General features: G+C 51.8%; 11 protein-coding genes across 11 annotated transcripts; 4 read left to right on the forward strand and 7 right to left on the reverse strand.

Annotated features, from left to right (window-relative positions):
• Window positions 1–722: 722 nt before the first annotated feature.
• Window positions 723–1,791, reverse strand: N7496_011405 (uncharacterized protein; the record flags this gene model as incomplete). The annotated part of the gene is made up of 2 exons (XM_056704318.1): window positions 723–1,663; window positions 1,770–1,791. 2 exons carry the CDS (start codon window positions 1,789–1,791, stop codon window positions 723–725), a joined length of 963 nt encoding a protein of 320 aa, XP_056550278.1.
• A 283-nt stretch (window positions 1,792–2,074) lies between these two features.
• N7496_011406 (DASH complex subunit ASK1) lies at window positions 2,075–3,579 on the forward strand (the record flags this gene model as incomplete). The annotated part of the gene is made up of 4 exons (XM_056704319.1): window positions 2,075–2,165; window positions 2,226–2,332; window positions 2,397–3,372; window positions 3,443–3,579. The coding sequence occupies 4 exons, from the start codon at window positions 2,075–2,077 to the stop codon at window positions 3,577–3,579; spliced, it is 1,311 nt and encodes a 436-aa protein (XP_056550279.1).
• Window positions 3,580–3,955: 376 nt separating this feature from the next.
• N7496_011407 (FAD-dependent oxidoreductase) lies at window positions 3,956–5,161 on the forward strand (the record flags this gene model as incomplete). The annotated part of the gene is made up of 1 exon (XM_056704320.1): window positions 3,956–5,161. One exon carries the CDS (start codon window positions 3,956–3,958, stop codon window positions 5,159–5,161), a length of 1,206 nt encoding a protein of 401 aa, XP_056550280.1.
• Window positions 5,162–6,793: 1,632 nt separating this feature from the next.
• Window positions 6,794–7,718, reverse strand: N7496_011408 (HIG1 domain-containing protein; the record flags this gene model as incomplete). The annotated part of the gene is made up of 2 exons (XM_056704321.1): window positions 6,794–7,595; window positions 7,678–7,718. The coding sequence occupies 2 exons, from the start codon at window positions 7,716–7,718 to the stop codon at window positions 6,794–6,796; spliced, it is 843 nt and encodes a 280-aa protein (XP_056550281.1).
• A 525-nt stretch (window positions 7,719–8,243) lies between these two features.
• Window positions 8,244–9,728, reverse strand: N7496_011409 (transcription factor SPN1; the record flags this gene model as incomplete). The annotated part of the gene is made up of 4 exons (XM_056704322.1): window positions 8,244–8,493; window positions 8,557–9,035; window positions 9,089–9,171; window positions 9,242–9,728. The coding sequence occupies 4 exons, from the start codon at window positions 9,726–9,728 to the stop codon at window positions 8,244–8,246; spliced, it is 1,299 nt and encodes a 432-aa protein (XP_056550282.1).
• A 452-nt stretch (window positions 9,729–10,180) lies between these two features.
• N7496_011410 (uncharacterized protein) lies at window positions 10,181–10,590 on the forward strand (the record flags this gene model as incomplete). Its single annotated transcript, XM_056704323.1, has 4 exons — window positions 10,181–10,193; window positions 10,302–10,333; window positions 10,391–10,457; window positions 10,553–10,590. The coding sequence occupies 4 exons, from the start codon at window positions 10,181–10,183 to the stop codon at window positions 10,588–10,590; spliced, it is 150 nt and encodes a 49-aa protein (XP_056550283.1).
• A 585-nt stretch (window positions 10,591–11,175) lies between these two features.
• Window positions 11,176–12,593, reverse strand: N7496_011411 (putative nucleoporin; the record flags this gene model as incomplete). Its single annotated transcript, XM_056704324.1, has 3 exons — window positions 11,176–11,274; window positions 11,335–11,990; window positions 12,056–12,593. 3 exons carry the CDS (start codon window positions 12,591–12,593, stop codon window positions 11,176–11,178), a joined length of 1,293 nt encoding a protein of 430 aa, XP_056550284.1.
• Window positions 12,594–13,124: 531 nt separating this feature from the next.
• On the forward strand, window positions 13,125–13,979 carry N7496_011412 (coiled-coil-helix-coiled-coil-helix domain-containing protein; the record flags this gene model as incomplete). The annotated part of the gene is made up of 4 exons (XM_056704325.1): window positions 13,125–13,220; window positions 13,309–13,536; window positions 13,637–13,769; window positions 13,881–13,979. Exons 1-4 carry the CDS (start codon window positions 13,201–13,203, stop codon window positions 13,977–13,979), a joined length of 480 nt encoding a protein of 159 aa, XP_056550285.1. The 5' UTR covers window positions 13,125–13,200.
• A 995-nt stretch (window positions 13,980–14,974) lies between these two features.
• Window positions 14,975–16,516, reverse strand: N7496_011413 (acyl-CoA-binding domain-containing protein; the record flags this gene model as incomplete). The annotated part of the gene is made up of 4 exons (XM_056704326.1): window positions 16,391–16,516; window positions 16,203–16,316; window positions 16,061–16,133; window positions 14,975–15,950 (listed from the first exon to the last, which is right to left on the reverse strand). The coding sequence occupies exons 1-4, from the start codon at window positions 16,404–16,406 to the stop codon at window positions 14,975–14,977; spliced, it is 1,179 nt and encodes a 392-aa protein (XP_056550286.1). The 5' UTR covers window positions 16,407–16,516.
• A 587-nt stretch (window positions 16,517–17,103) lies between these two features.
• Window positions 17,104–18,681, reverse strand: N7496_011414 (putative GABA permease; the record flags this gene model as incomplete). Its single annotated transcript, XM_056704327.1, has 1 exon — window positions 17,104–18,681. The coding sequence occupies one exon, from the start codon at window positions 18,679–18,681 to the stop codon at window positions 17,104–17,106; it is 1,578 nt and encodes a 525-aa protein (XP_056550287.1).
• A 1,921-nt stretch (window positions 18,682–20,602) lies between these two features.
• N7496_011415 (putative jumonji family transcription factor) lies at window positions 20,603–25,297 on the reverse strand (the record flags this gene model as incomplete). The annotated part of the gene is made up of 4 exons (XM_056704328.1): window positions 20,603–22,574; window positions 22,776–24,743; window positions 24,808–24,905; window positions 25,010–25,297. 4 exons carry the CDS (start codon window positions 25,295–25,297, stop codon window positions 20,603–20,605), a joined length of 4,326 nt encoding a protein of 1,441 aa, XP_056550288.1.
• Window positions 25,298–25,945: the final 648 nt, after the last annotated feature.

The following is a 25,945-nucleotide window of genomic DNA, read 5'->3' on the forward strand; positions in this document are numbered from 1 at the left end:
TACTATGTGCTCCTCCTGGGATGTAAGCAAGGAATCAAAACTACACTTACCTCCCTCTGTTTGTGTTCTTGGGGGGAACATACAGTAATAAGACACACATTCTACAACTCATATTGCTTTAACCTGTAGAATCAACAAGTATATCTTCGAGTGTCGACAGTGCAGGCTCCGGCCTTTAATCGATACAGACGGAACAGGCTTTGATTTTATCGAGAATTCGGAATTTATTCGAGTGATCAAATTGTGTTTCAACGGGTTTCAGCCAAAAATATGCTAATACAACAATGCGAACTTTTTCCTCTTTTCCGATTCACTAGGTTCAACAATAGAACTGAGGTTGTCACTTACCAGCTTCGTCAGTCGGCGTAAGTAAGTTTTAAGGTTAGTAGCTGGCCTGGGTAACTAGGAATCCAGATGTTCATCTTCCTCCCCCATCTTGGCTCACTCCGACATGGTTCTGTGCGTATAGACTTGTACGAAGAAGTGCCCCTTCAGAGACGTATCCATAAGAAGCACACTAAAAACCAGTTGAATCATGATTTTAATCAATATAGTCTTATGAATAGGTGTTGCGTGTGCTAGAAACACTGTAAAGCCAACTCCGTGTGCCGCTTTCCCCGAGCAAAGAAATAAATCTCTTAATCCCATCACCCTATACCCTGCCAGCGCCGTCCTATCCATCCATCTTGTTCAAGTACCCCCCGAGTAAAACGACAAAGAAATTACAGAAGCGGATGATGACCAGCATCATCGTTGCTAACTACACTTCCCACCTCAGACCAGCTGGCGGGAGTTGCGATACCTCCTACCGAGTGCCCACCCAAGTCACTCATAGTTCCATCAGAAGACGAATCATTAAAACCATCAATGTGACCATAGCTTCCAGCAATCGATGGTGCCGACGAAACAGGATGCTGGAACTGATTGTCCTGTCTGATCTCGTCCAGCTCAGTGAGCAAGTCTTGTGGTTGGTTAAATGGGGATTGCAAATCGGGGTGAGCATAGTAAACCTGGTCGTTGCCCTCGGTGTGGCTGGATGCTGAGACAGACACGGGTGTCTGTGCTCGTACGGGGGAGTTAGCGAACGGATCAAAAAGCAATTCAGATGGCACTTCGGAGGTTGGTGTAAATTGTATGATTGACTCTGAGGGATGGTTGGACGTCGTCTCAGACAGAATATCCAGATGGAGCTGGCGTGGTTCGATACGTGGGCTATCGGTCTCGTTGGACGTCACTCCTCGGTGGACAGGCTGCGAACTACCAGTGTCCACCCCAGAAGAGCGACCGGTGGGTTTAGTATCCAACTGTTCGAGGTCGCTACTCGAGCTGCGAAGGTTTCCGTCCACGTCTACAAGAGTGTCGAAGCTGCCAAGGTGTTGCTGAGAGTCTTTGCTCTTCCGGCGGGATTCTAGGAGGGTGGCCCGCCTCCTAATCTCCGCCTTGGCAATGCGTCTGCGCTCTTCTGCAGCCTCTCCAACTTCTTCTGTCATAGATATATCTTCTCGAGCGAGCGAGGACGAGTCGCGAGGTTGGATCTCATCGCCTAGGTTGTGCAAGGCCAGGGCGATCTTACGTCGAGAGGTGGTCACCCACTGTTGAAACTGTGGAGACTGATAAACAGCAACTCCAGCTGCCACCAGGACGGATACCGTCACGATAATCCCTATTAAACTTGTCAGAAATGCTCGACTAGAGTGGGTGGGCTGATAAGGTCGAGTACACCGCCTGGATGAAGAGGGTGGTCGGGGAAAAGAAAGATGCAGACTGACCCTTTGCAATAGGAGCAGGCATATTGCATGCAAACCCACTTCTGCTGATATGATTCTTTTCTTCTTCTGAGTTGGCTGCTCCTCACAAGAGCGTCGGGAAACTTGGAAGCGCTATGATGATGCCTGGATCTTTCTTACATAAACCCCGCAGCACATGACGCCTTTATGCCCTTATCTCCGGCCCTAAAAACACACCGCTTTGGGACGTGTTCCCCGCGCGTCTCCCGATTCTTTGAAGCTTGAAGCTTGGTAGCTTCTTTTCTATCAACTGGATAGCAACAACCTCTGCTAGCAGGTTTGTGAAGATGTCCCACCAATCTGCGCAGTCCCAGAGACCGCTCACTCTCACCGAGGAGCTTGAAAAGTTGGAACAGTCAATCACGTTGACACTCCAAGGTAGGTTGGGCGCTATAAACAAACGGGGTGTTTAATGCTAATCGTTTTATTTACCGGTAGAAATCGATCACAACTTCAGTCAAGCCCACCGAATCGTTACAACGAGTATTCTCCCTCTGGTGGAACAGTATACGGAGCATTCTCGCGATGTTTGGGAAGGCGCAAAGGTAAGCTCGATCTATATCTCATGCCCAAGACGATTGTCTGCGCGGGGATTGACTAGCTGCCCAGTTCTGGAAACAATTCTTCGAAGCTAGCGCCAATGTGTCCCTCTCTGGATATGAGGAGCGACCCGATGGCGATGAAACGGTACAGGACACTACGGCAACCGAAGAAGAGCTCTCGGCCGACGTTACCCAAAGCACAAGCGTGGACGAGACTGACCAGTCATACGAAACACCCTCTTCGCGGCGCCACGATCACAATACGGGTCATGGGCATGACATCGACCTTACCGAGCTCACGATCTCCTCGCACAGTACTCCCCGTGCAACAGGTCAACCTACTGATGAAGACATGACGATTTCTTCGATTGATCGTTCCTCCTCATACGAGAATTTGAGAAAGCAGATCAATGAGGCAGATGCACCTTTTGATATGCCCGACTCATCAAAACTTCCATCCACTCCAGGACGTCAACCGTTTTTCCCACCGGATGCCTCCGTCACCCCAATGTCGTCACCATTCATTCCACCTGTGTCATCAACAAAGTATGCACCTGCATCGCATGGAGATTCTCAATATCAGAAACCATCCGATCCCGTGCTGCATCACGTTCTCGACAAAACCTATCGGGTTCAGGCAACTCCACTCGGTAAAGGATACCGCAATGTCGGCTATGGAGCCAGCACGCAATCCAAGTTCACGGTCACACCCAAGGCCGCAGCTTCTACCTCTCGTTATGCCTTTGACGACTCCCCGCTGTCCAGCCCTGAGCTTGAAGCTCCGCGGCTTCATTCGGAGATTTTCTCGCCCATCAAGGGTGTCACCGAAACCCCAGGAACGAACCGCAAACGGCGTACTAGCAGCAACCGCCTTCGCGAGACACCAAAGCCAGGAACTAGTGTGTTGACGCCTGCGAAGAAGTATGGCGGCCATCAATCTGTATGGGATAGCGATGATGATTTGGACGACGAGGACTTTGGCCCGAGTCCTCCGAAGACCATGCACTTCCACATCCCTCAGAGCCGCCTGATGAAGACACCTGGTAAGTGACCATCTATCAAGATCTTGCCTTATTGATTCAACTATTGTTCTTTACTAATTGTTTCCAATAGCCAAGGAAGCTTCCAAGCGGATCGTCACTGACCTGCTAGCCACTGCCGGGGCGGGCGATCTAACAGAGGAGCTTGATGATGACCAAAGCCCCAGCGTGATCAGGCGGACTGAGCGACTTGAAGATGATACATTCTAGACTGCTCGGTACTTTCTATTTTTTTCAAAGCTGGATATACTCAAAATCAAATACCCATTCCATAGAGCTACGGAGAATGTTCATCGGCCTTCAAAAAATGATTACATCGGGGTCTAGCGACCCGATAGAGCCTCAAATGCACTCGGGCAGATGCTCGGGTTGTTCTAACTTCCGACCGGGATGATCGTAGCCCGATCCACGTTGACCTTCAACGAAACAAATCCCCGTCAGATTTTAGCCCCATGACTTTAGCAATATGACTCAATTTTAGCTAGGACCTTTAAAGTCAAGCCCACATTCCGCTCTCTCCAAGGCTATCTCATCTTGAGTTCTCAAGCCATCGATACCCTATCTCAACTTCTCCACCACGCATATCATGCCATTGCCTGTATTGATCGTTGGAGCAGGCCTTGGAGGCATTTGTTTAGCCCAGGCACTGAAAAAGAACAATATCCCATTCAAGCTATTTGAACAAGACGAGAAAAGCACGTTCCGCGCCCAGGGATACAGACTAAGAATCACCAAACATGGCGTCGATGCGCTGAAAGAGGCCCTGACACCCGAGCTGTTCACTCTTTTCGAGAAAACCTGCGCCGATACACCTGCCATTGGAGTCCGAATCAGGCCTGATGGAACACATATCCCCTCCCCTGGTGGCTTCAGACCGGCCGGTTCCCAGTCCAAGTCCTATACAGTGGATCGATCGACCTTTCGCGAGGCCCTCCTAACAGGACTTGAGGGACATGTGTTCTTCGGGAAAAGCCTCGAGCAGTACACCATTCACCCCGACAAAGTGACGGTTTACTTTGCAGATGGAAGTACCGAGGACGGATCCCTGCTAGTTGGCGCTGATGGTGTCCGCTCTCAAGTTCGCAAGCAGTACCTCCCCTCGTTCCAAGGCCTGGATACTGGCACGCGAATCATCTTTGGAAAGACCCCATCAACCCCAGAATTCCTCGCCAAACTTGCGGAGGAATATCGACATGGGATGAGTCTTGTCCTCGACCCTGAAGATCCGTCTCAGCCATGCGTCCTATTCGAGTCGATCAACTTTCCATACGTAAATGAAATCATTGAACCGCAACTACCAGATCCTTACATGTACTGGGTACTCTGCACACAAAGCTCACAAATCCCCATCTCCCGAGAGAAATCGTGGCATATAAACCCGCAAGAATCAGCAGATCTCTCACGCAAGCTTACCAGCTCTTGGAACCCATCACTCCGAGCTATCTTCGACATGCAGGACTCGAGTCAATCGGCCATTCGCTCGATCCTGTCCGCTATGCCGGAGATCGCACCTTGGGAGCCTTCTAGCCGAGTTACTCTGCTTGGTGATGCCATTCATGTTATGCCTCCGACGGGAGCGATGGGCGCTAATACTGCGTTGCGAGATGCAGCCGATCTCGCACGCCGAATTGCAACGGCTGGGGGCGTTGAAGGGGTAGATGAGGTGGTAGTTGGAGATTATGAAGCGAACTTGCGTGGCTTTGCTAAAACCGCGATTGAGCTGAGTTGGCAAGGTGGTATGAAGAGCTTTGGGTTGAAGCCGGTCGAGCAGTGTGAGAGGATCATACTGTGATGTTTGTAGTCTATATGCATGTATTATATCTCTAAATAATTAATCTCCCTTCAGCGTTTATTCAAACTAATTGGAGATATCGTACTCAAGTACGGGTACTTGACATTTAATATAGTTGTTGGTCAAACCACAGATACTTACTAGAGACTAGGACTCCTGTGTTTTAGATACTAATTTTAGGAAGATAATACGCCAAGGACCACCTTGAGCGGTGTCCCATGACTCACATCTCACACCACATTCTACTCCGTACACCGCTAACACCGCCTTATACCCTATTATCAATTAAGACGAGCCCCTGGCCCCGATTCTTTGCACATTGATCCGCCGATGGTGCGTGCTCCCACATTTCGTCGTGCGACGCTCTGCAGCACGGCCTTACATTCTATCGTATTTCCGGGAATCCTGCTCCTATAGAAGTATGAACAGGTCAAGTGCCTATATAATTGCTTTTGTATGATTCCGCTTGCTTTGGCCACCGCCGGGGCGTATCTTCAGCATCGTACCTTCACTTTCGAGGACTACCTTTAAGAATACGAGAAATCTTTCAACATCAACACTTGCCGCGGTACCAGGAGCGCATACTATATACCAATTGAGATATATCTTACTATCCACTAGAAAAGAAAGCTTCGGATGCGGCGAAAATACTGAAATTGCTGGTTTACTTTGATAACCAGCCCTGAGTCTTTGGTAAGTAATTCACAGGTCTGCCGTTTACAAAATAAAAGCCCAGGCACATGGAACCGAGCATCCCATCCATCTAAAGTGGAGCCAAGGTTTAGGTAGATTATCGCCGATTGATACATGGTGAGCGAAAAAAAAAATTGAAAGAAAAAAGAAATGGGACAAGCCAGGATCGAACTGGCGACTTCACGATAGCAGAAACTGAAGTTGTTCTTCAGTCGTGCACTCTCCCAGCTGAGTTATTATCCCATTCTATGGGAAACTGCTTGGAAATAGAGTTCTAAGTAGTAGACCTAATCAATCAGCAACCAGACATAGCTGATGCCGATCGTGTGTATTCCTGTGATCATCGATGATCTATGCCAAGCTTTTCTGGATCAAGAACAACCCACGGATCTGAAATGATGAGCCGCATTCTAGAAAGAAAATGACGAAAAAGAGAGAAAAAAGAGGTTGGATTCCAGATTTTGTTTAACTACATTTAATGCAGAACCTGGTTAGGGAATAGGATGGAGTTTAGGGGAGAGGGAACACAGTCATGAAAATATATATCATTCATTAGAGTAGAGAAACAGATCCCAAATCCGCCTTGTAAAGTATCATACACGATTTTACCGGGAAGACTTTTAGCTCGCACGAGCCATTTTGAGACATTATGAAAAAAGAGAATAAAACACCGGTGAGAAGAAATGCAGAAAATATGTACGAGGGATGGACAAAAAGGGAAGCCAAAATGGTCCAGCCTCTTGGAAGATACCCCAGTCCTGTCTCTCAGTCTATTGTGGTTCATAAAGCCTTAATAGGCTCTGGGGTGGGAGAATGAACGGGGGTCATTCAAATGCCAACATTAGGCTAGAAAGTAGCCATGTTGAAAAGAAATGGTGTGGCAGAGCCAACATGAGAAGGGAGGGAAGGTAGACGGGTTGTTGTCATGCAAGGCAAAATTTAAGCCTGCTTCTTGTCCTCGGCCTTGGGCTCCTCCTTGGATTCAGACTCGGACTCGGACTCGGACTTCTCTTCAGTCTTGGAGTCCTCGGAGGCAGACTCGGAAGCTTCCTCCTTTGCCTGAGCGACCGCGTGGTGGTCCTCGTGCTTCACATGCAGGGACTGGTGCTTGGACTTAAGACGCTGCTCCTCCGCAGCAACCATCTCCTTCCAGAGATCAACCTGATCCTTGTTACCGGCATGTACAGGAGCAGGCTCGGTCGCATCCTCAAGCTGCTGCTTCTTATCCTTCTTAGCAGCATCAAGTAGACCCCGACCCCGACGCTGATCCGAGATCTCGAACGCAGCAGAAGCGCACAGCACGGCCAAAGTCAGACCCTGAGCATACACACGAGCCTGAACAATCTTCTGCTGACCAGACAGATACGGGTTGCGACCGACTAGGACGAAAGAGCCGATCATGGAGGCGATCCAGGTAGCGCCGACGATCTTGTACTTCTCGCGGCGGGCGAAGGCGACAGCGCGGTCGGTGAAGCTCAGACCGCGGAGCTCTTCGGCGTGCAGACGGTCCTCGCGGTTCTCGTACCACATCTTGGCGGCGTTTTGCTGCTTCTCGAAATCTCGGGAGGCGTGGTCGGCGGCGATGATACCGACGAAGGTACCGGATGAGGTCACCAAGAAGGCTTTCATGGGGAGGGTCAGGTTGCGAATTGTGTGGTATCGTCGCGCAGCGAGCATAACGCCCGCGGCACCGCCGGCAAGACCGAGGATGCCACCAAAGGAGCCGCCCTTGACGACGGAGCTGTTGGAAAAGCGCTGGTATTAGTATGGCATGATGTGGAAAAGATTGAAGGCAGGCCCGGGATCCGAGGGGATCAACATACCGGTAGTGGGCATCTTCTTCTTCCTTAGTGAGCAACTTCATAGTGGATGTATGGATGTGTGTGTGTTGATTGAAAATGGGATGAGGGGAAAATTGGAGAGGAATTGGAGTTCTCTTAAAGGTGTTGCAGGAAAGCAAAGACCGAGAAACCGAAAAGCATGACGTGACCACGCGGGATCTGCTGCATCGGCGTTCTGTCGGCCGGCTGAACTTCGGACGAAGCTCGGATCTCGCTCGCCCTACACATTTTCATCGCAGAAAATATATGCTGATGACGTCGATTAAAGGATAAGCTGGTAATCTACTACTCTCTGACTGGTCCTTACTATATCTACATCTAACGAGTCTAGGTCGATTAGATATGTTGAATCACTTGTTGCGCAAATAAACTACCGGGCGCGATGTTACATGCCCCTAAGCTCAGAATGTAGAAGTTCCCGATCCATCCCGAACGCCAGACGCACCATGTCAGAAAAAATTTGGGAGTCGTCAGATGACGGTAGCAGACCCCGAGGAGAAACAGAGAAGAAGAGAAAAAATTATCGCGACATGAAGAACCATCCGATTTTACCGACGAGACCCCTTCTGCGCAGCATTGTTGCGGGCTTGCATCTTGCGGAATCGATCCTCGCCGCTGCTACCCAGTGGTCGCGCAAACTTGCTCTCTTGCACTGCAGTCTGTCGAGGCACGATGGTATAGGTCACATTGGTACGGTCAACACGGGCACGGTTGGCAAGACGAGGAGGCAGCTTCTCGCGTGCACGAGCTTCGGCAGCCACCACCTCAGCGGGAGTCTGGGTGCGCTTGATGATTTTGCTAGAAGAATCATCAGTAAATGGGATTGAATATCGGACAGAGGCAAAGTTCATCAAAACTCACGTAGGATCAAAGTCGGCCTGCTGGAAGACACGCTTCGAATAATCGTCACTGCGCTGGAGAATTGGTCGTGTCCACTCGGCCAGCAGCTTCTCGGCCATGTCCTTGATGCGTCGCTCAGTGCGCTTGCTTTTGGTATAGAAAACAACGACCTTGCCAATTCCGCTGGCAATCAAAGCATCTTTCTGGATCGGCAATTTGGTGAGTGCAGTCAACAGGTCACGCTGGATATTGTATGCAGGCATGGAGCCATCGTCCAATGGCTCCAAGAAGAATCGAACGGCCTCGAGAAGGTTGATCTCGGGGTCAACCAAGCTGTTGATGTACTGGTTCCGGTTGAGGAGCATAATAACCTCGGGGAGGAGCTTGAGCTTATGCATAGCGGGCTTGCCCTCTTGACGATTAATGGCATCCATCTGCGCGGCGTGGGTCATGCGCTTTCGCATATCTTCGATTTCAGCATCGGCCATAGCTTCAAGATCCTATTGAAACTGTTAGCGAGCGCATAAGACATTGGTCCACCAGTATTTCGTACAATTCCATCCTGCTTGCGAGATCTCCTCTTTCCAGGCTTGCGGATGGCCTCATCCATAGCACGATCGAGAGCACGGCGACGACCTAGAATATCCCAATCTGTCAGCCCTAACTGAACGCATTTGTTCTCTTCAATGCCGGCAATAATACTCACGAGTCTCGGGGTCAAGAGTCTCCTCATCCGTGTCAGGCGAGGCCTCCTTCTTCTTGCGCTCCCTGCGACGAGAGGAACCGTCTTCGGCATCCTCCTCCTCTTGCGCGCGGCGGCTCTTCTTCTCACGACGGCCCTCCTTGCGGCGCGAGCGGCCCTCTCCATCATCAGTACGCTTGCGCTTGTGGCGACCGATAAGCTTCAGGTTCTCCTCATCAATCGCCAGCTGGGGACGGTCCTCGACATCGACATTCTCAGGGTTGAAGTCCTCAAACTGCGCCTCATCGACCTCGGATAGAATCGATTCGTCGTCGGAGATGCCACCTTCGTTATCATCATCGTTGTCCTGATCTTCGAGCGCATCGTCATTATCCTCAACCTCAGCAGGCTGCTCGGTCTCGTTGTCATCGCCAGCAATTGGGGTTGCGACTTTTTCGGGCTCGGGGGAGGCGGCGGCTGAGCCAGCCTGGTGTTCGGGCGAAGCAGACATATTTTGATGGAGGTGATGCGGTAAAAGGGAGTGGAGGCCAGGAAATTATGGACAGAGAGTGTTCTATAGCGAGATTCGGAGGAGAGAGCCAACCAGTGCTGAGCGTCCGTTAGTAGACGCGGTGGTTATCAGCGTAGTCTCCGAGACCTATCCGAAAGGTGAATCACAGGTGGCAAGTGACAATGAAAATCTTGTATGGGTATGAACAAGAGCTCTCGAAGGATTCTCAGATAGAGCTTTAGGAAGTTGTAAAAGGATAAGGAACGTTAAGGAGAGAGAAAGAGGCAGAGGCAAAAGGTCGAGGCGGGCATCAGAGAAGGAGTGGTTGGTCTGTGCTCCCGTGATTTCTTTCTTCCCCAAGTCCGCCCGACTTCCGCGGGTTCTTCACATTACTTCATTCCCTCTTCTTCCACTCTACAATAACATCTCAAATATTCTTCTAATATCTCAAAATGTTCGCCCCAGGTATGTGCTTCCACTCTTACACTCACTCCAACACATGTCATCCGCCATCATACCTCCAGATCAAACCTCAAAACCGCATTTATCTAACCATCCATCCTTCACGTCTAGGCCAAGAACAGCTTTCCAAGGAGGAGATCCGCGTATGAACTACCTCTCGAACAAACATATCATTTGGATCAACACTGACTTCTGTCCAGGCCGGTGAGATCGAGGCTAGCCAGACCGTCCAGATGGCTGTCTTCGGCGGCATCCTCCTCTACCTGTGTAAGTCAATTCTCACAATCGCGCCACTCCCAACCTGGCCTTCAAATTACAATCCTATCCTCATGTCCTTGATCACCGGTTCTGACGCATACTAGCCCCCTTCGCCATCGACTTCGCCCGCAAGTTCCTCTAAGCGTATCGCTGCGCCCTTCCACCTATCTCTTGCCTCCATTGCGCCATGATCCTCAAACCAAACCTCCTTTACCATGTTTGAGTGCATTTTCAGGCATTGGGATATGTGGAAATTTCTTAAATTTGGGCTCGGGAGATCTATCAGCTGAGCTGGGAATAACCTAGAACAATTTCGAGGGATTCCGGAGATCCAGCTGCATATCACGAGATCTAGCCTAAATGTTGTATTATTATGGATTGTACATGCCGGTTTTCATCTCGGTTTTATTTTTGAGGATAGAGTAACGGAAAATTGGACTATGGCAAGATGCCACTTGAAATCAACCAACAGACCTTAAGGAGGTAGACTCAGCTTTACTCTAACCTCAGTAGAGGCCCTACGTTGTCAAGGACGTAGATAGTATCAGACAAAACAGAGAAGCAGTGTCCATCAGGTTTGGAAAATTGTATTTGACTATGCATTACATGTGATCGTCCCAAGAACGCCGGTGCTCCCATGCCCAATGATCATTCAAGTCCTCCAGAATGTGAAGAGATACAGATGGCAAGGATCGAAGAGAATCCAGGCTCATAAGCAAAAGCTGACCTATTTTCCAAGCAGCTTCTGCGTCTCCTCAAAGTCCTTCTTTACCACCTCCATCTCCTTCTGCAAGTGCTGAATTTGAGCATGGTAGTCATCAAGGATCTGTAAATATAGCGAATTAGTGTCCGAATTAAAGATGAAATGATTGGGATGAGAACGTACCTTCTTGGCGGTCTTCATAGTGTGCTCGTCAATCTCATCCTCCGCATTATTCGTCACGTTGGCACCAGCACGGTCCATCTCAGCCTGCAGACGCTTCGAGTGTTCTTGAATGGCTAGCATACGAGCCCAGATCTCCTCGCCGCGACCAGTCAGAGAAGGATCGAAGACAGACCGCTCCAGCTGGACCAATTTCTTCTTAAGCTCTTCCTCAGCGTCGTCCATAGCGTAACCGCGGTTACGCAGCATTTGCGTCTTAGCCGCCAGGGCTAGGCACCGCTTGCTCAGAACAATGTGCTTTCGGCGAGCATCCGCAACCTTGACGGAGATCTTCAGATCGTGTCGTGAAAGTAGGTCGGTCAAGCAGTTGTTGATTTCGTGAAGGCGTGTCTGCAACATGGCGAGGAAGTCTTTCTGGCGCTGGGCACGCTTGCCCAGGTCAATGAAGCCCTTGATGAGTACGGGCACATAACCCGACCCAGGGCGCTGCCGCAAGGCCTCCTCCCATTTCGTCTCGTCGTCTTCGAAGCCGGGCTGGAAGAATGGTGCGTTTTCGTCGCCAACGTGGTTATAGAGATAGGCGCGGAAGGGAGACGATCGAATTTGCGCATCCCATTTATCCTTGACGATGGCGATTTGCATCGGGACGGTTCGGTGTACTTTGATCATGATAAATCGAGTTAGTATGTAGTAAAAGTTGAAGTGTAACCAAGAGTTTATTTACCTCCAGTAATGGCGCGACCGGGAGACCACAGGCTTGTTGATAGGGATTGTTCCTGCGGCTGACCTGGTGGCTGAACCATAGTCGTTTGTCCGAACTGCGACTGCTGTGGCTGCTGTTGTTGCTGCTGCTGCGGGGCCTGCTGGGCAGAGGCACCGAAAGCCGTTCCAAAGAGTCCACCTGCAGGTTGTTGCGTTTGTTGCTGCGGCGCATTGGTACCGAACATGCTCGTAGCTGGCTTCTGTGCGGTAGTCGAGGAAAACAGGCTGGGCTGTTGCTGTTGCGTGGTGGCACCGAAGGTTGTGGCAGCTGGTTTCTGCGCAGTACTCGTGCCAAACAAGTTAGGTGTCTGGGATGTCGCAGGCGTGCCGAAAAGGCCGGGTGCCGTGGTAGTTTGTTGTTGAGTCTGAGTTGCACCGCCGAACAATCCTGATGTGGTTCCTGTAGTCGTACTGGAGCCAAGACCACCGCCGAAAGCGCTAGGCTTGTTAGCCGGGGCGCCGAAGGGGCTGGGGGTCGCAGTATTGCTGAAGAGAGACATGGTGGAATATCCTTGATGAGGTGCGAGGATAGGTCGCAAAAAAAAGCAGGTCCAATTCTTGAATTGGGAGTACCGAGATTAGCGAAGCCTGTCGCGTTATATCGGACAAATCAATTGCAGATCAAGAAAAACTCAAGATCGCATTCCCCAGCAATTGGAGAGTGAGGTGGTAGGGCAGATGAGCTGATGAGCGCTGGAGAGCTTCGCGAAGAAGAGAACCTCAACCGTCGGAGCTGTGCTTTGTTTAGGTCACGTGATATTGACATTCGCCGGAAAGGTTGTGAAGGACCACGTTTGAGGAAACTTTGGAGAAAAAGTAGGGGATCAAGGGAGCTAAATAATTTCTTAGACTTGAGGCTACACTGAAGACCCTGTTCTGCCTAATGACAAGAATTTTTGCCTATATCTTTGCCAATTGCCAGTCAACAGGCTACGCTCATACACTTCCTCCAAGCAACGTGATTACCTCAGCATCCCCGCTCCACCAATCAGCGTGTCCCCAAAGAAACCGACCTTTCAATTCCACCGCAACCCGCAGCTTCACGAAGTCCACTGCCCTCGTCAATTAACCTCCCATCCACCCTTATTCAGACCAGCCACCGACACAATGGCTCAGCGAGACCCTCAGTATGCTTCTCTCCTCCTCCAATTACCCCTTCCATGCTGTCCCGCCGCACCAGAACCAAGACTAACCGCGATATCCCTCGGCCAACAGGTTCAACCAGCATGTCCTCGTGGACACCACCCCCATGCCGGACCACATCCCCAAGGTGGAGGAGATTGGCGCTACTTCGGCATTCCTGACTAGTGCGGCGTACTTCATTGGCGACCGCTGCAAGGCTTTCAACGACGATTACATGAAGTGCAAGGACGAGGCTAATGGCCGCGGAGAGTTCGAGTGCTTGAAGGAGGGGCGCAAGGTGACGCGCTGCGCTGCTAGCGTGTATGTATTTCTCCCCGGCGTGGATTGGGAAAGGAATTGGACCGGCCGATTCTGGGACTTGGAGGGGAATGGGCAGGGCGGCTGACTGATCTCGGAACAGTATCAAGGACATTAACACCCACTGCCTGGACCAGTTCAAGGCCCATGCCGACTGCCTCGAGAACAACAACCACTACCTCTTCGAGTGCCGCAAGGCTGAGATGTCCTTGAACAACTGCATCTTCGACAAGCTGGTATGAATTCCATCCCCAGTCTATACAACGTGCAACTGAGGCTGGCATGCAACACATGCATTACGCATATCCAACTGTCCAAAACTAACATCCTCTCTTCAATCCCTACAGGGCCTGAAGAAGACCATTCCCGGCGCCCCCGAGAACCAGGTCCCCGTCCACCTGCGTCCCAAACAGAAGTACGCCCAGTACCCCGGACCGCAGTACTAAAAAGAGCCGAGATGATATAATCTTCTCCCGGTTCAATCCTCCTTCATAAACACCCGATTTAACTCGCCCGCCTTACTATACTGCCGTCCAGGGCTCCGGCTTCTTCTTCTCTTTTTCCTTATCTGTTTGTTCTAAACTAGATGCGCAAGCGGTCCTTGTGTTTCATCTACTCTGTCTGTCTCGTCCGGTGTATGTTTTGTGTAAATATCTATTGGCATCAGGAATGGTTATGATTTCCGCTTGAAATGTGGTCTCTCTCGCAAACTGCGAAGCAGTTGGTATCTTCCTTCTCAAACTTCAGCTGAAGTTGCTCATAGCTTGGGTTCTCGAGACGACCTATGTTCTCTGGATTAGACCCCTCTAACGAGATGCGAGCTACTGATACTGGTCCCAGGACTGGCTGAACAGGGATGGTCTGTCCAACTCGATCCTCATGCTTGGTTGCTAGCTGACATTTCTCTGCTTAACTGGACCCAGCTGTATACTCACTGTCGCGCCATCTTTCCCGGTAAACATCACCGCCAGGCCATAAGCCAAGACATAGCGGCGCAAACTACCTAAAGACCCTGGGCGTGAATATTAGAGCGTCATCGTATAGAACAGAACGTTATGGATCTGAGCAATATCAAATTGTCTCTATAAGGCTATCTTCTAATTCGACCCCTCTACCAAGTCTATAGATCTCACAGACCAATTACATACAACCCCATATCAAGACAAGACCAAGAAGACCAAAACAAATCGAAAAAGGAAAAACACCAGAACCTCGAATTCAAACCCATATGTACAGAACAAAAGAAAAAAACACAATAAGTAACATGTGCAACAAGAACTCCTCAAATGGTAAACGAGGGGGGGGTAATAAGAACTCATGAAAATATGCAAAACAGCCAACCACCAACCAGTTCCATCGTGCTGACCCAATATCACCACGTCGGGGGGACAACAACGTAGTCTGGATCAGGTAACAGTGGAGGGTAATACAAACCACAAACCTAGGGCATCACAGGCACACGGCGAAGAAGTTTAACCCGCCCCAGCCGTGCCTTGACACCAGACCAACCCTCCTTCAACTTCGTCTCAAGCCTCCGATCCCCACGCATCCGCATCCAAATCAACAACACACCCAACAACGCCACATCCCAAATAATCTGGCGCACGACAGCCCAAAGCATCCACTTCAGCCAAGCCCACACCCCAGACCGACGACGATGCGCCAACGTCCGCGCCTCCATCTGCTCGCGGACAGCGGCTATTTCAGCCGTCATTTTGGTGAGAGCTTGTTCGACGCGGCGGCGCCAGCGGCTATTACGTGGGTTAGACGGGTCTTGCGAGTCCGGACCGGTTAGGCTTGTGCCATCGCTGACTCCGGAGGTGGATTTGTGTCTGGCGTGGTTTTGATTGTGAGAGCGGGAGCGAGCGCGGCGGTCGTCGCCGTGGGAGCCGGTGCGGTCCGTGCCGGTGTGTGTATGTGTATCTGTATTTGTGGATGCGTTGTCTGGGGGTTCGTATAGACTGTCGCGGGCTTCTTCGTATTCTTCATCTTCGTCGTCGTCTTCTACGTCTTCGTCGAGGTCATTTGCGGCTCGTCGTCGGCGATAGTACTCTTCTTCTTCGGGTTGGCTGACGGGACTGAGCACGCGTAGGCGTGAGTCGCGGGCATCGTCTGTCCGCATGTCTGGCCTTTCATATTGTTCTGTAGGTGATTGGGCGAGACGTCCGCCTATACTGCCGTATGCGCTGTTTTGGTGATGTGATAAAGGTGGAACGCCGACGGCGTTGAGTGGACCGGAGGAGGATGAGGAGGAGGCGTTGTATTTAATCTGGTCCCAAACGAACTCGAGTTCTGATACGAGTTCGCGTGCTTCCGGGGTTTGTGAGGCGTAGCGATGCATGGTGTCGATAAGGGTGCCGATGTAGCGGCGTTTGGCTTCGGTGCGCGTAAGCCCGCGCTGAGCGTACCAGGCATCCCTATCGGCGAGAAGAGCGGGGATTTGTTAGTCAAACATCCAAATTAGAGACAGGAATGATCATTTAAGGATCTGGCTGGGTGGTTTATCCATTCCCATAAAACGACATACCACTTCTCGCACTCCGCGTGTACCTCCGGGGTATTCCCTATCGGGCGATCCATCACGCCCTCAACATCCCCCTCTACCAGAGATTATAAGCCAATCCGCCCTCGATACGTGTATCCAAAGCAGGCCCGCAAGATTCACTCACCCATACTCTGTTTATATAAGCCATATAGCTTCAAACGCTCCGCAGCCGGCGGGCGCGCGGTTCCCGTCCGGGGAATCCTCTTCACGGTATTCAAGGCATGGACGAAGACGCGATCTACCCCGAAACGAACGTCAATACCAGCGCAACCACGAAACCAAGGGGAGTATGAAATCCAGATAATCACGCACCTACTGAATCCGACATGCTGATGCGAGAAGAAGCGGTCCGGTAGTCTGCCCTGTCTTCATGGGAGCGGGGTCGGGCATCGGCTGGCGTGGACGAGCCTCATGGAGCGCGCGGCGAAGGAGTAGGAGAGAGGAAGACGGCGTGTGTCGATGATCGGAATGGAATGGGACAAAAGGGGGGTGGATGAAGCTAGTCTTTTGAGTGGCCGGGGCGTTTTCGACTGGGGGAAATTGGATGGTGCCCTTGAGGTTTTTTAGTTCCTGTTTCCCCTTCTTCTGGTAGTCCTTCCTTTTTAGTCGCTTCGGAAAAGGGCAATGCTTTCCCGATCACGTTTGCGACTCTTGCCGGACTCGAAATGGCAGTATATTTACTAGATGCGACGGAATGTTCATCTAGAGGTCGAAATGAAGCGTGTCAGAGGCGTCTCGTGCCTCGAGAACAGGCCGAGCAGGTGGCGTGTTTGAACTTTGGGGGAGGGCGTTGGACCGCGGCTGTCGGAAAGAAGATCGTCAGGGCACTTGTGATTCCCGCCCCAACGGTCAACTAGACAAATAACCAGAGACTTGAGTATGCAGATGATTGGATTATTCTACAGTTTAACTAAACGAAAGAATGAATTATAAAATGAATTGTCATATTTCCAAGGCATAAGCTAATGTACACAAGACCAAAGAGAAGAAAATCCCCCAGACTCCACATTCCGGTGGATTCCTACTTAATTACTGGGCATCTTCTTGACTTCGAGTATAGCATTCTCCGTATCCACTGCAGAGCCCGTCATAACTCCCGTGGCTGCGATCACTTCTTCCTTCGAGACCGGAGGACCGGTAAAGTGCTTGCGCGCATACACAAAGTACCAGACGATACTAATAGCAGCAAACCCGGCAAAGACCACGCTCGCGTAGTTCATCCCGGACGCATCAACGGGCAACGTGTAAGGCATGCAGAAGAGCACGACGGCCAGCACGATCCACAGGACGGTGATGGCATTGATGATCCATCCAAATGGACCAAGAGAGAAGGTGGAGCGCTTGACATCCTCACGGCTGCGGATCATCGAGATCAGAATGGGCAATCCGTACGAGGTCGACAGACAAATCGTGGCCACACCCGTGAAAGAGTTGAAGGCAGCCGTGGAGCCAAAGTAGATCAATCCCAACAGGCAATCTACCACTGCGGAGAGGATGATCGCCCACACGGGCACGTCCAGCTTCTTGTTAACGCGACGCCACAGGTGGAATCCTGGAATGGCTCCATCGCGCGCAAAGGCATACGTGCAGCGACTGGCAGCGGTCAACGAGCCAATACCCGCGAACAACATAATTCCCAGAATCAGGAAGAGCAGACCAAAGCCACCGCCAGCGGAGCCGGTTACTTCCTTGAACAGCGTTCCAATCGGCTGTCCACTCGCCACCTGGCGCAGCACTTCGACATTGGGCATCGAGAACAGCACGGGAATCAGATACAACAGACCCGTGACTCCAGCCGCAACGACGGACAGCACGATAGCCTTGGGGACCTCGCGATGCGGGTTCTGGACTTCCTCACACATCGACGCGACCATACCGTATCCCGTCAGCGTATACGCTGCCTGCAGCAAGCCAACGAAAAAGGCCCAGCCAGCAGGCCATCCACTCTGCGAGGAATCATACTCGGCGAAGACAAACTCGCCCGAGTTCAAGTGATCCGCCATAGTAAGCAGCACGATCAAAATAATAATGACGCTCGCAGCAGTCCAAAAGATACAAATCTTATTAATCAGGTCTAAATAGCGCGACCCAAAGATATTGACGAGCGTGCAGACCAGCATCACGGCCCAAAACATGAGTACCGTCTGCCACGCATTCGCGACAAAGTCCTCCTTCCACAGTTGGATCGCGCTGAGGATAAGCTGTCCACCACCGAAGATAATACTCAGTGTGACCGTCCAGTTGCCCACGAGTGTCAACCAGCCGTCGATAAAGGACATGAGCGGTGCCCAGCGACGGGTGGAGAGCATTGCGCTCCAGTAGTATACTCCACCGGCGGTGGGGTAGACGGCGCAAATCTCGGCGAGGGAGGCCGCGATGGCGATCGAGATGAGAGTGACGAAGACCCAGCCCCAGATGATGGTGACGGAGAGGCCGTCGTCCAGTGTGATGTAGAGGGTGGTGCTGAGGCCGTATGGCGCGGCCATAATAGCAAAGGATAGACCCAGGATACTCAGCATGGACAAGTTACGAGGTAGCTCGCTCTTGTAGCCCATGCGGGCCAACGCCTCGTCGGCGGAGGCGTCGACGGAGTGTTGCCGCATGGTGGGGGTGAGGATTAGACGGCAGTCGAGAAGGAAGGGTTATGTATTAGGGGTATGTAGGAAGTAGGAAATAGAAAACAGAAGGACAGAAGTAGTAGGCACTAAGGGCACTAGGGCAGGAGAAGATGGAGTAGGGTTTCACTCAAAGGGTGACAGGATTTGGTTTGAGTGGGGTTCTCAGGAAAATGGAGAGTCTGGGGAAAGATCAGGAAGAAGCTTGAATTTATTTAAAAGAAAGCAGGCTGGAGCCACACTTTGATAGGAACAAAGTAACTACGGATCAACTAGATGAGCCACGAGGCGGCAACCCCGCATGATAGACATGATAAACGTGATAAACGGGGGAAGCATCGCGGTCCGAGACCGCGAGAGCGCGCTGGGGCGTCGACGAGGGATTGGGTTTGTTGGCATTTGGGTTTTTTGGCTTCTCGGAGGGTGGAAAGGTTCTCCCAATAGGCATAAAGGACCATGGAAATACCAGGCCCCAGTCCGAGACACGGCTTATCAGGGTCCAACGTTCGGACGGAATTCTGGGTCCTTTAGGCCGATAGGAGCGGGCAGGAGACTCAGAGCGGTTAGACTGATTAGGTATACGCTGGTGATGTTCTAGCCATAATCATCTCGGAGTATTGTTTTCAAGTACTACATAGTACATACTATACACTATATGTTACTACAAACTCATCCATATTATGGTTGTTAGTCATGGCCCAGATAAGCAGCGACGCTATCTTTCCAAGTTTCCGGGTTGGTCGCGTGCGCCCCGGTCTCCTTATGAAACTTGGCCCACCCAAAGTGGATTGTTCGGTCTTGCTTATCGCCTTACTTATAATTTAAGTCACTTGTATCTTCCTAGCGCCTACGCTATCTGGGCTATACCCACAAATTTCGTGTACTTGAATATCATTTTTGTGATTTCCACTATCATTGAAAAAAAGGTCACCCAGAGGGTGACGGCTGCCACATCGGAATAAGATGGCCGCCCCGGAGAGCGCACGGGGCCATCGATGAGCGCCAAGATAATCATCACTCAGAACAGGAAAAAAAAGGGGGAGCAAAAAGGGAAGAGACCGGGCAATCCAGATAACAAAACGTGGACCACAGAATCCACGATGCCACACGGTCGGCATCCCCAGTGCAGAGGGTGCGAAAAAAGGGGGGGTATCAAACATGGAAAATGGTGGGTGCACAGATATGGACGTCCGGTGGGTTTGGGGGAGAAATTTTTTTCTTGTTTGAGTATCTAGTCGGACATGGGGGGAGACGGATCTAGAGGGAGATCTGAAAAGGAGATCTAGATCGATCATCGGAGTCGGCGGGCGGAAGTAGGCCCTGAAATATCGAACAGTTGGGAGCGAATCGGGGGGAGAACGGGGGGAAGTAATTGGGGAGGCGAAGCGGCAAAGATGTGTGAAAGGAGGACAAGTCGGGGTCAAGAGAAAGGGGGCGGATGGGGTGATTTTTTGAGGGTCAACGGATTCCAAGTCTATACAGCCAGTCTGGTGGATAGAATCAACCAGAGCAGCATTCCGAACGGGAATCCGTGTCCAGGGAGAGAGGAGGGGGACAGGAGGGGGGAAAGAAAATCAAAACAATAATCAAACGCTGAGTCATAACCAGCCAGCTAGTATCAAACTCCAGAAAACAAAGATGGAATAAATCATAAGAAACATGACCCGTGTCGTGCGGAACGATCGTGAATCGAGGTCAGGAACGAAAATGGGGGTGGGAGAAGAGCAGAAGAAAACGCCCATTCATGCAGTCGTCAGTCCGGTGAAGTCGTTACATGAGGTAGATGCAGTACAGTCGCAGGGAAGGCAAAGCGCGAGAAGAGATGGTGGACAATGGGAAGGTACAAGGGTCGAGGAGGAAGGACTCGGCAAGATCAAGAAATCGAGAAAATCAAGGTCGATCCCATAGTTCATGGACTGAGTCCTCCCGTGAGGAGATCGTCGGCCACATCGGGTCCAAATCCGGCCATATCGACCGAATGTAGAGAGCCGGGCCCTTTGCCCAAGGAGATATCAGAGGATGCATAGTCGTGCTTGAGTCGCTCATGAGGTCCAAAGAGATGTGGCCCGAAGAAGGGCCGATTCTCTTCGTTTGGAGTGTTGCCGTCGCCAGCGACCCACGGCCCGTTCTGCCAGAACCGAGTGTTGGCCTGTTGATCACCAAAGAGATCGTGGTGATCGGGTTGAGGATCTGGTCCGTGGGTGGGGAAGTCATTGGGCGAAGGAAACCGCATATGCGACCGACCAAAACTGGAGCAAGGGGAATCGGCATGCAGAGGCAGGTCCAGACCGGAGAGTGGGGGATCGTCCACCGTTGTGATGTCAATGGTTGGATTCTCCGTCTGTTGTGCAAGGGCCGATGACAATCGCAAATTCGACGCCGTTGAACTATGCCGACTGTGACTGGTCGACCGCTCAATGGCACGTTGCACAAAGCTCCCGCATGTCCTCATGATCTTCTCCTTATCCGCCTGGGAGAGGCTGGCAAAAAAGTCATTGGCCAGGGACGACTTGGGCGGCTCATCCGGCGATGGGATCAGCCCGTAGGTGGTCTTTGCATATTCGGAAAGACCAGACGGCATATTATACGGGGACTGATACACATTGGGGGCCTTGGCTCGTTGCTGATCCAAAAAGGCATATTTCCCGGGCATCCGCGCCGCGGCAACACTCCCTTGATCGACAATATCTTGCTTGACCCCCTCCGACTCTTTCTTCTGGATGACATCCAATCGCTCGCGGTGGCTCACCAACGAGAATCGAAGCATCTGAAGAAGCCGAGCGACCTCATCTGCCCGCATATTGAGAGTTTGGGGCGGCAACAAGGTCCCATCGGCCGCCCGGGGCTGCACCCGCTGCTGGGCCATGGCCAGCTCGAGTTTTTCGAGGCCATTGAGCGGAGGAATCGATCCCATAGGACCCAGCAGAGTTTCTACCACCAATTCCGGGCTGACGATCGTGTACCCGGCGAACACATTGGCATGTTCAGTGATCTGGGCGAGGCGGCGACGGGCGATGAGGTCACGAACGTTGGCAAAGGTATTGGTGGAAGTGAGGTGGTGCTGCTGCTGAGCATGCGACTTGGTGACCGTGGGGTAGGGGGCATGGCGGATAGATGAATTCGGCAAAGTTCGAAAGGCCGACGGCATCGCAGGTCCAGCAGCAGCAGCACCGGTAGCAGCAGCAGGGGCAGGGGGAGGGGGAGGGGCAAGGTGCTGCAAGGAAGAGGAGGCGGAGGGAGAGGCGGCGGCGGCGAACGAGGGCGGTCGGAGCGATGACGAGGAGGGAGAGGAGGAGGAGGAGGAAGATTGTAGGTGAGGGGCAACGAAGTGGACAGCGTTCAAGGTTGGCGGGAGGAGATGTTGGTTTTGTTGTAGCAGCGACGGTCGGTGTTGGGCGTAAAGATTTTGCTGGTAAGGAGGGGCAGGAGCGGTGGCAGCATAATGGAATGGACGGTGGGGGGGGATCTTCGATGCACGAGCATTGACACCACCAGCCACGCCAAGCGACTTGACGCTGTCCAGGAAATTGGCCCGCGGGTTGTGGACGGGCACGCTAGGGTTGTGCGTATACTGTGCCCTACTCTCGGTGGACTGCGTGCCCAAGTAATGCCACACCTGCTCATCTTTGTCCAGGTTCACCCGGACTGGTGGGGCGAATTGGTTCCTAGCTCCATCCACCGTCTCAAATTCAGCCCACTGATAGGGAGATCGACTGTCGCCAAATGCACTGCCTGCGACCGGAACGGCAGCCTCCAATTCCTTTCTCGAGTCGGCCTTGCGCGCTAAGTGGGCCGGGAGGGGTTGGATGCCCGGTGCGAGGGGCACGAAGTTGCTCTTGCGTACCACCAGCATCCAGCGGTAAGGCATCTCGATGACATCTCTGTTGACAATTATCAGTATTGGGTAATTCGTTTTGGGTTGCAAGGCGAGAGGGGCAAAACCAGGGGGGAGGAGCAATAATTGGATGGGCGTGGGTATTGTTCGGGAAATTCGGGGCAATTGAAACCCCTCCGTAGTGGGGGGAGGTTTCTCCCCCTCCCAACAAAAAGAAAAAAAGAAAAAAGAAAAGAAAAGAACTTACCCTCGCGGCAGAACCTTCAATAAGAGACTCCGCTCTTCCGGACGATTCTCTAACACAATGGCGCCATTAATCTCCTTGTCGGCTTGGAACTGAATCAAATCTCCCTGCGATAGACGACCGGCAGCTTCAATGACCCGGCGATCTAGATCAGATGGTTCAACCAAGACTCCCGTGGGTCGCTTTTGTCGGTGGAATTTGCATTTGAGGTCCACACTCGGCAGTGAATACTGTTGGCCATCGTCGGCAATGACAGCAATTGCACCATGCTCAACCTGAACACCGGCCAGCAGTGCGCATGTGGCATGATAGGCTCGGGTGCATTTGCCAAAGTTGCATTGGAAGCAAGCTCCACGAACCTCGCGGCAGAAGAGACATTTCAATCCCAGGCGAGCCTTGGGAATCTTGTCGATATCACACACAACCTCGTTGCCGGATGCATCTCGGAGAATCGACGTCTCCTCAATGAATAATGCACATCGGCGGTGAGCATGGCCCTTGCCATCTTCGGTTGGCAACAGATCTTCATAATCGAGATTGTTCGGGCACAGTAAACATGGGATCTTCCGCGGGCCTTCGAGGTGGAGTTTAAGTCGTTTGGTTCGCGGCCCGTCACCCGCATTCTTCCGCTTTCGCCCACGGGTGGAAGGCTTGTCGGGCACACTGCGTGGAGGCGTGAGCATATCAGAAGCACAGTCGAACCCTTCGAGCTCGCTGTCGTAATCCCCATAGTAATCGGGGGTGGCTTCGCCGCGGAGCTTGCGCTCGATTTCATCCACGTCAATCCAGACGCTGTCGGCTTCACAGTTGCACTTCTTGGCGATACGACCATAGTCCAGCCATCGCTCCGTGGCAAAGTTGACAGATTCAGCACAGTTGTAACCAATGTTGTAGCCGGAGTGATAGCCATATGGGAAGGTAATAACAAACTCTCCTTCGTAGTGGACGAGTCGGTTGACGGTGATACCATACTGAGACTTCAGCAAGCTGGGAGAGACCAAGTAGGTCTTGTGGCGCAAGAATTGATCACAATTCTTGGCATCGCTGGACCAGATGCTGCGCATGGCTGCCTCAAACTTGGGCGCATCATCTTGTGAAATGCTGTACCACTGCTTCGGGGCACCAAAGTGGATGTAGTTGATACTGTATAGATCGACGTCTTCCAAATGCCACGCGAACGTGGCCTTCCACATTCCCAAATACAGATACGCCGTGTTGACACCGGGGACCTTTTGTCCAAGGACATCAAGCAAGTTGGGCAATTTGGCCACGTTCCACGAAGTGGTCGAGCTGTCGAAGAGGGAGCCCGGCATATCGGCACCGTACATCGGGTTGTTGAACATGAGCGACTTCCAGTAGGCAGTCTCCAGCTCCTCACATCTCTCTGCCGTGTAATCCTCGTTATCGTGGATGCGATAATCAAACTCCTTGAACGCTTCCTCGTCCACGTGGTCAACGGTCTCGCCGCGGTTATTCTTGCGACGTGCCGTTACAGACTTTGGCTGTCTCCCTTTAGGTTTGGCGGCCGGAAGGGATTCGCCATCACTCAAGTCCTCGCTTTTGGGCTCAACAGGAAGAGATTCGGGTGAAACAGGGGTCGGAGGGCCTTCGGGTCTGGATTTCTCTGCATCATCATCATCGGTAGGCTCATCTTTGACTTTGACTTGATTTCCACGCTTGGGAGGTCGGCCAGGGCGACGCTTTTGGCCCTCTGGACGAGAAACTTGAGGTCGCGGTGTGGGGGCGGCTCGATTGACACGTTCTTGGTTTCGACGTCGCTCTCCTCGGCGAGCAGGCGGTTGGTGGCTACTTTCTTCGCACAGACCCTTCCACTGGGGCAAGTTGTATGTGCGCTGTCGTTCAATGTTGGCTTGGGTGTATGTGCCGTGGGATCCATGGAACTCCTGCATGATAGGATTCTTGACACGGATTGTCTTCACTGCATCGTCTAATGGGCGGAGTGATTCGGTCCTTCAAAAGAAGGAAGATATGAGCATAATCATCCACATCACCCTGAATTATTCCAAGCACTCACCATTCCTTTGGAGGAACCACTTTCACGATACCCGCTTGCATTCCATACTTGTCAATCTTCTTGATAAAAGACTGGAAGTCGCGGAATTGGTCCATGGTCTGAGAAGGTAAGTCGCGTGTTAGTGAGACTATCCTAGAAAGAATGTGCTAGAGTGATCCAACTCTCATGGATGGAAAGAACTCTGCAAGTTAGGAGTACTAACTGGCTTGAATACTGGAATCTTTCCACCACCATAGTAATGGTCGGGTTCAATATCTTCGATAAGCTCTTCTGCTTCTTCAGATTCCTCCCGCTTAATCGTAGGTTCGCCAGGCACTGCGGTGGCCTTGGGATCGAGCTCGAGGTCTGACAACTCCGAGGGCACCCCTTCAGGCGCATCCTTCTTCCCGTTGGCGCTCTGAGGTGGTGTGATAGAAACAGGCTCGAACTCGACGATGTTACCACCTCCTGGGAGTTCCAGACGGGGCGGATCCAGAGTTTCCGCCATCATGAAAAGTAGGAAGGAACGTCAATGTAAGGAAGGGAGGTCAAAGGTTCGGGTGCCGTCGTCGAATAAAGCGACCGCTGATCGACGGCGATAGGGTGTGGTTCCCAGCGGTCGGGGAAAGGCGACAGGGATCGGCAAGCCGGAGTAGGTAAAAGAAAGGTGTGAGCGTGGGCTATTGAAGGGTTCTCCAGCTGCTCAGGGATGGGAGAGAGTCGTGAAGATTGCGATAGGAGTCGACGTAGGTGGTATGGAGGAGGATCGCGCGATAAGGTCTGCTCGGAGGCTCTTTTTTCCCTAGGGGCGGAAGGGCCAAAGCAAAAGGTTTAGTCCAAAGCGCCAATTAGAAGGATCAAATGGCGACCAGTCTCCTGCGAGGAAGGAGGTGAGGAACAGGGGCAAGAAGACAAGGAAGCGGTTGCAGAGTTCCCAGGAATGGACGAGTCGATAACCGTTCCAATAAGACCGCAATAATGAGCACAAGGTGTTAGGCTAGGTTCGCCAGGCGCCAGGAGCCATAGAAAAAAGAGGAAAGTGAACAGTTAGACCACCAAGAGTGGGCCAACCATGCAGGTGCTGGGGGGGCGAGGGTGGAGTGGGTGCACGATGGCCTGATAATCTAAGAGCAGGGAGGAAATCAGGGTGAGGAATGGG

This window comes from Penicillium cataractarum (genome assembly GCF_028827025.1).
Source record: "Penicillium cataractarum strain IBT 29864 chromosome Unknown utg000009l, whole genome shotgun sequence".
In the NCBI taxonomy this organism is placed as follows: Eukaryota; Fungi; Ascomycota; class Eurotiomycetes; order Eurotiales; family Aspergillaceae; genus Penicillium; species Penicillium cataractarum.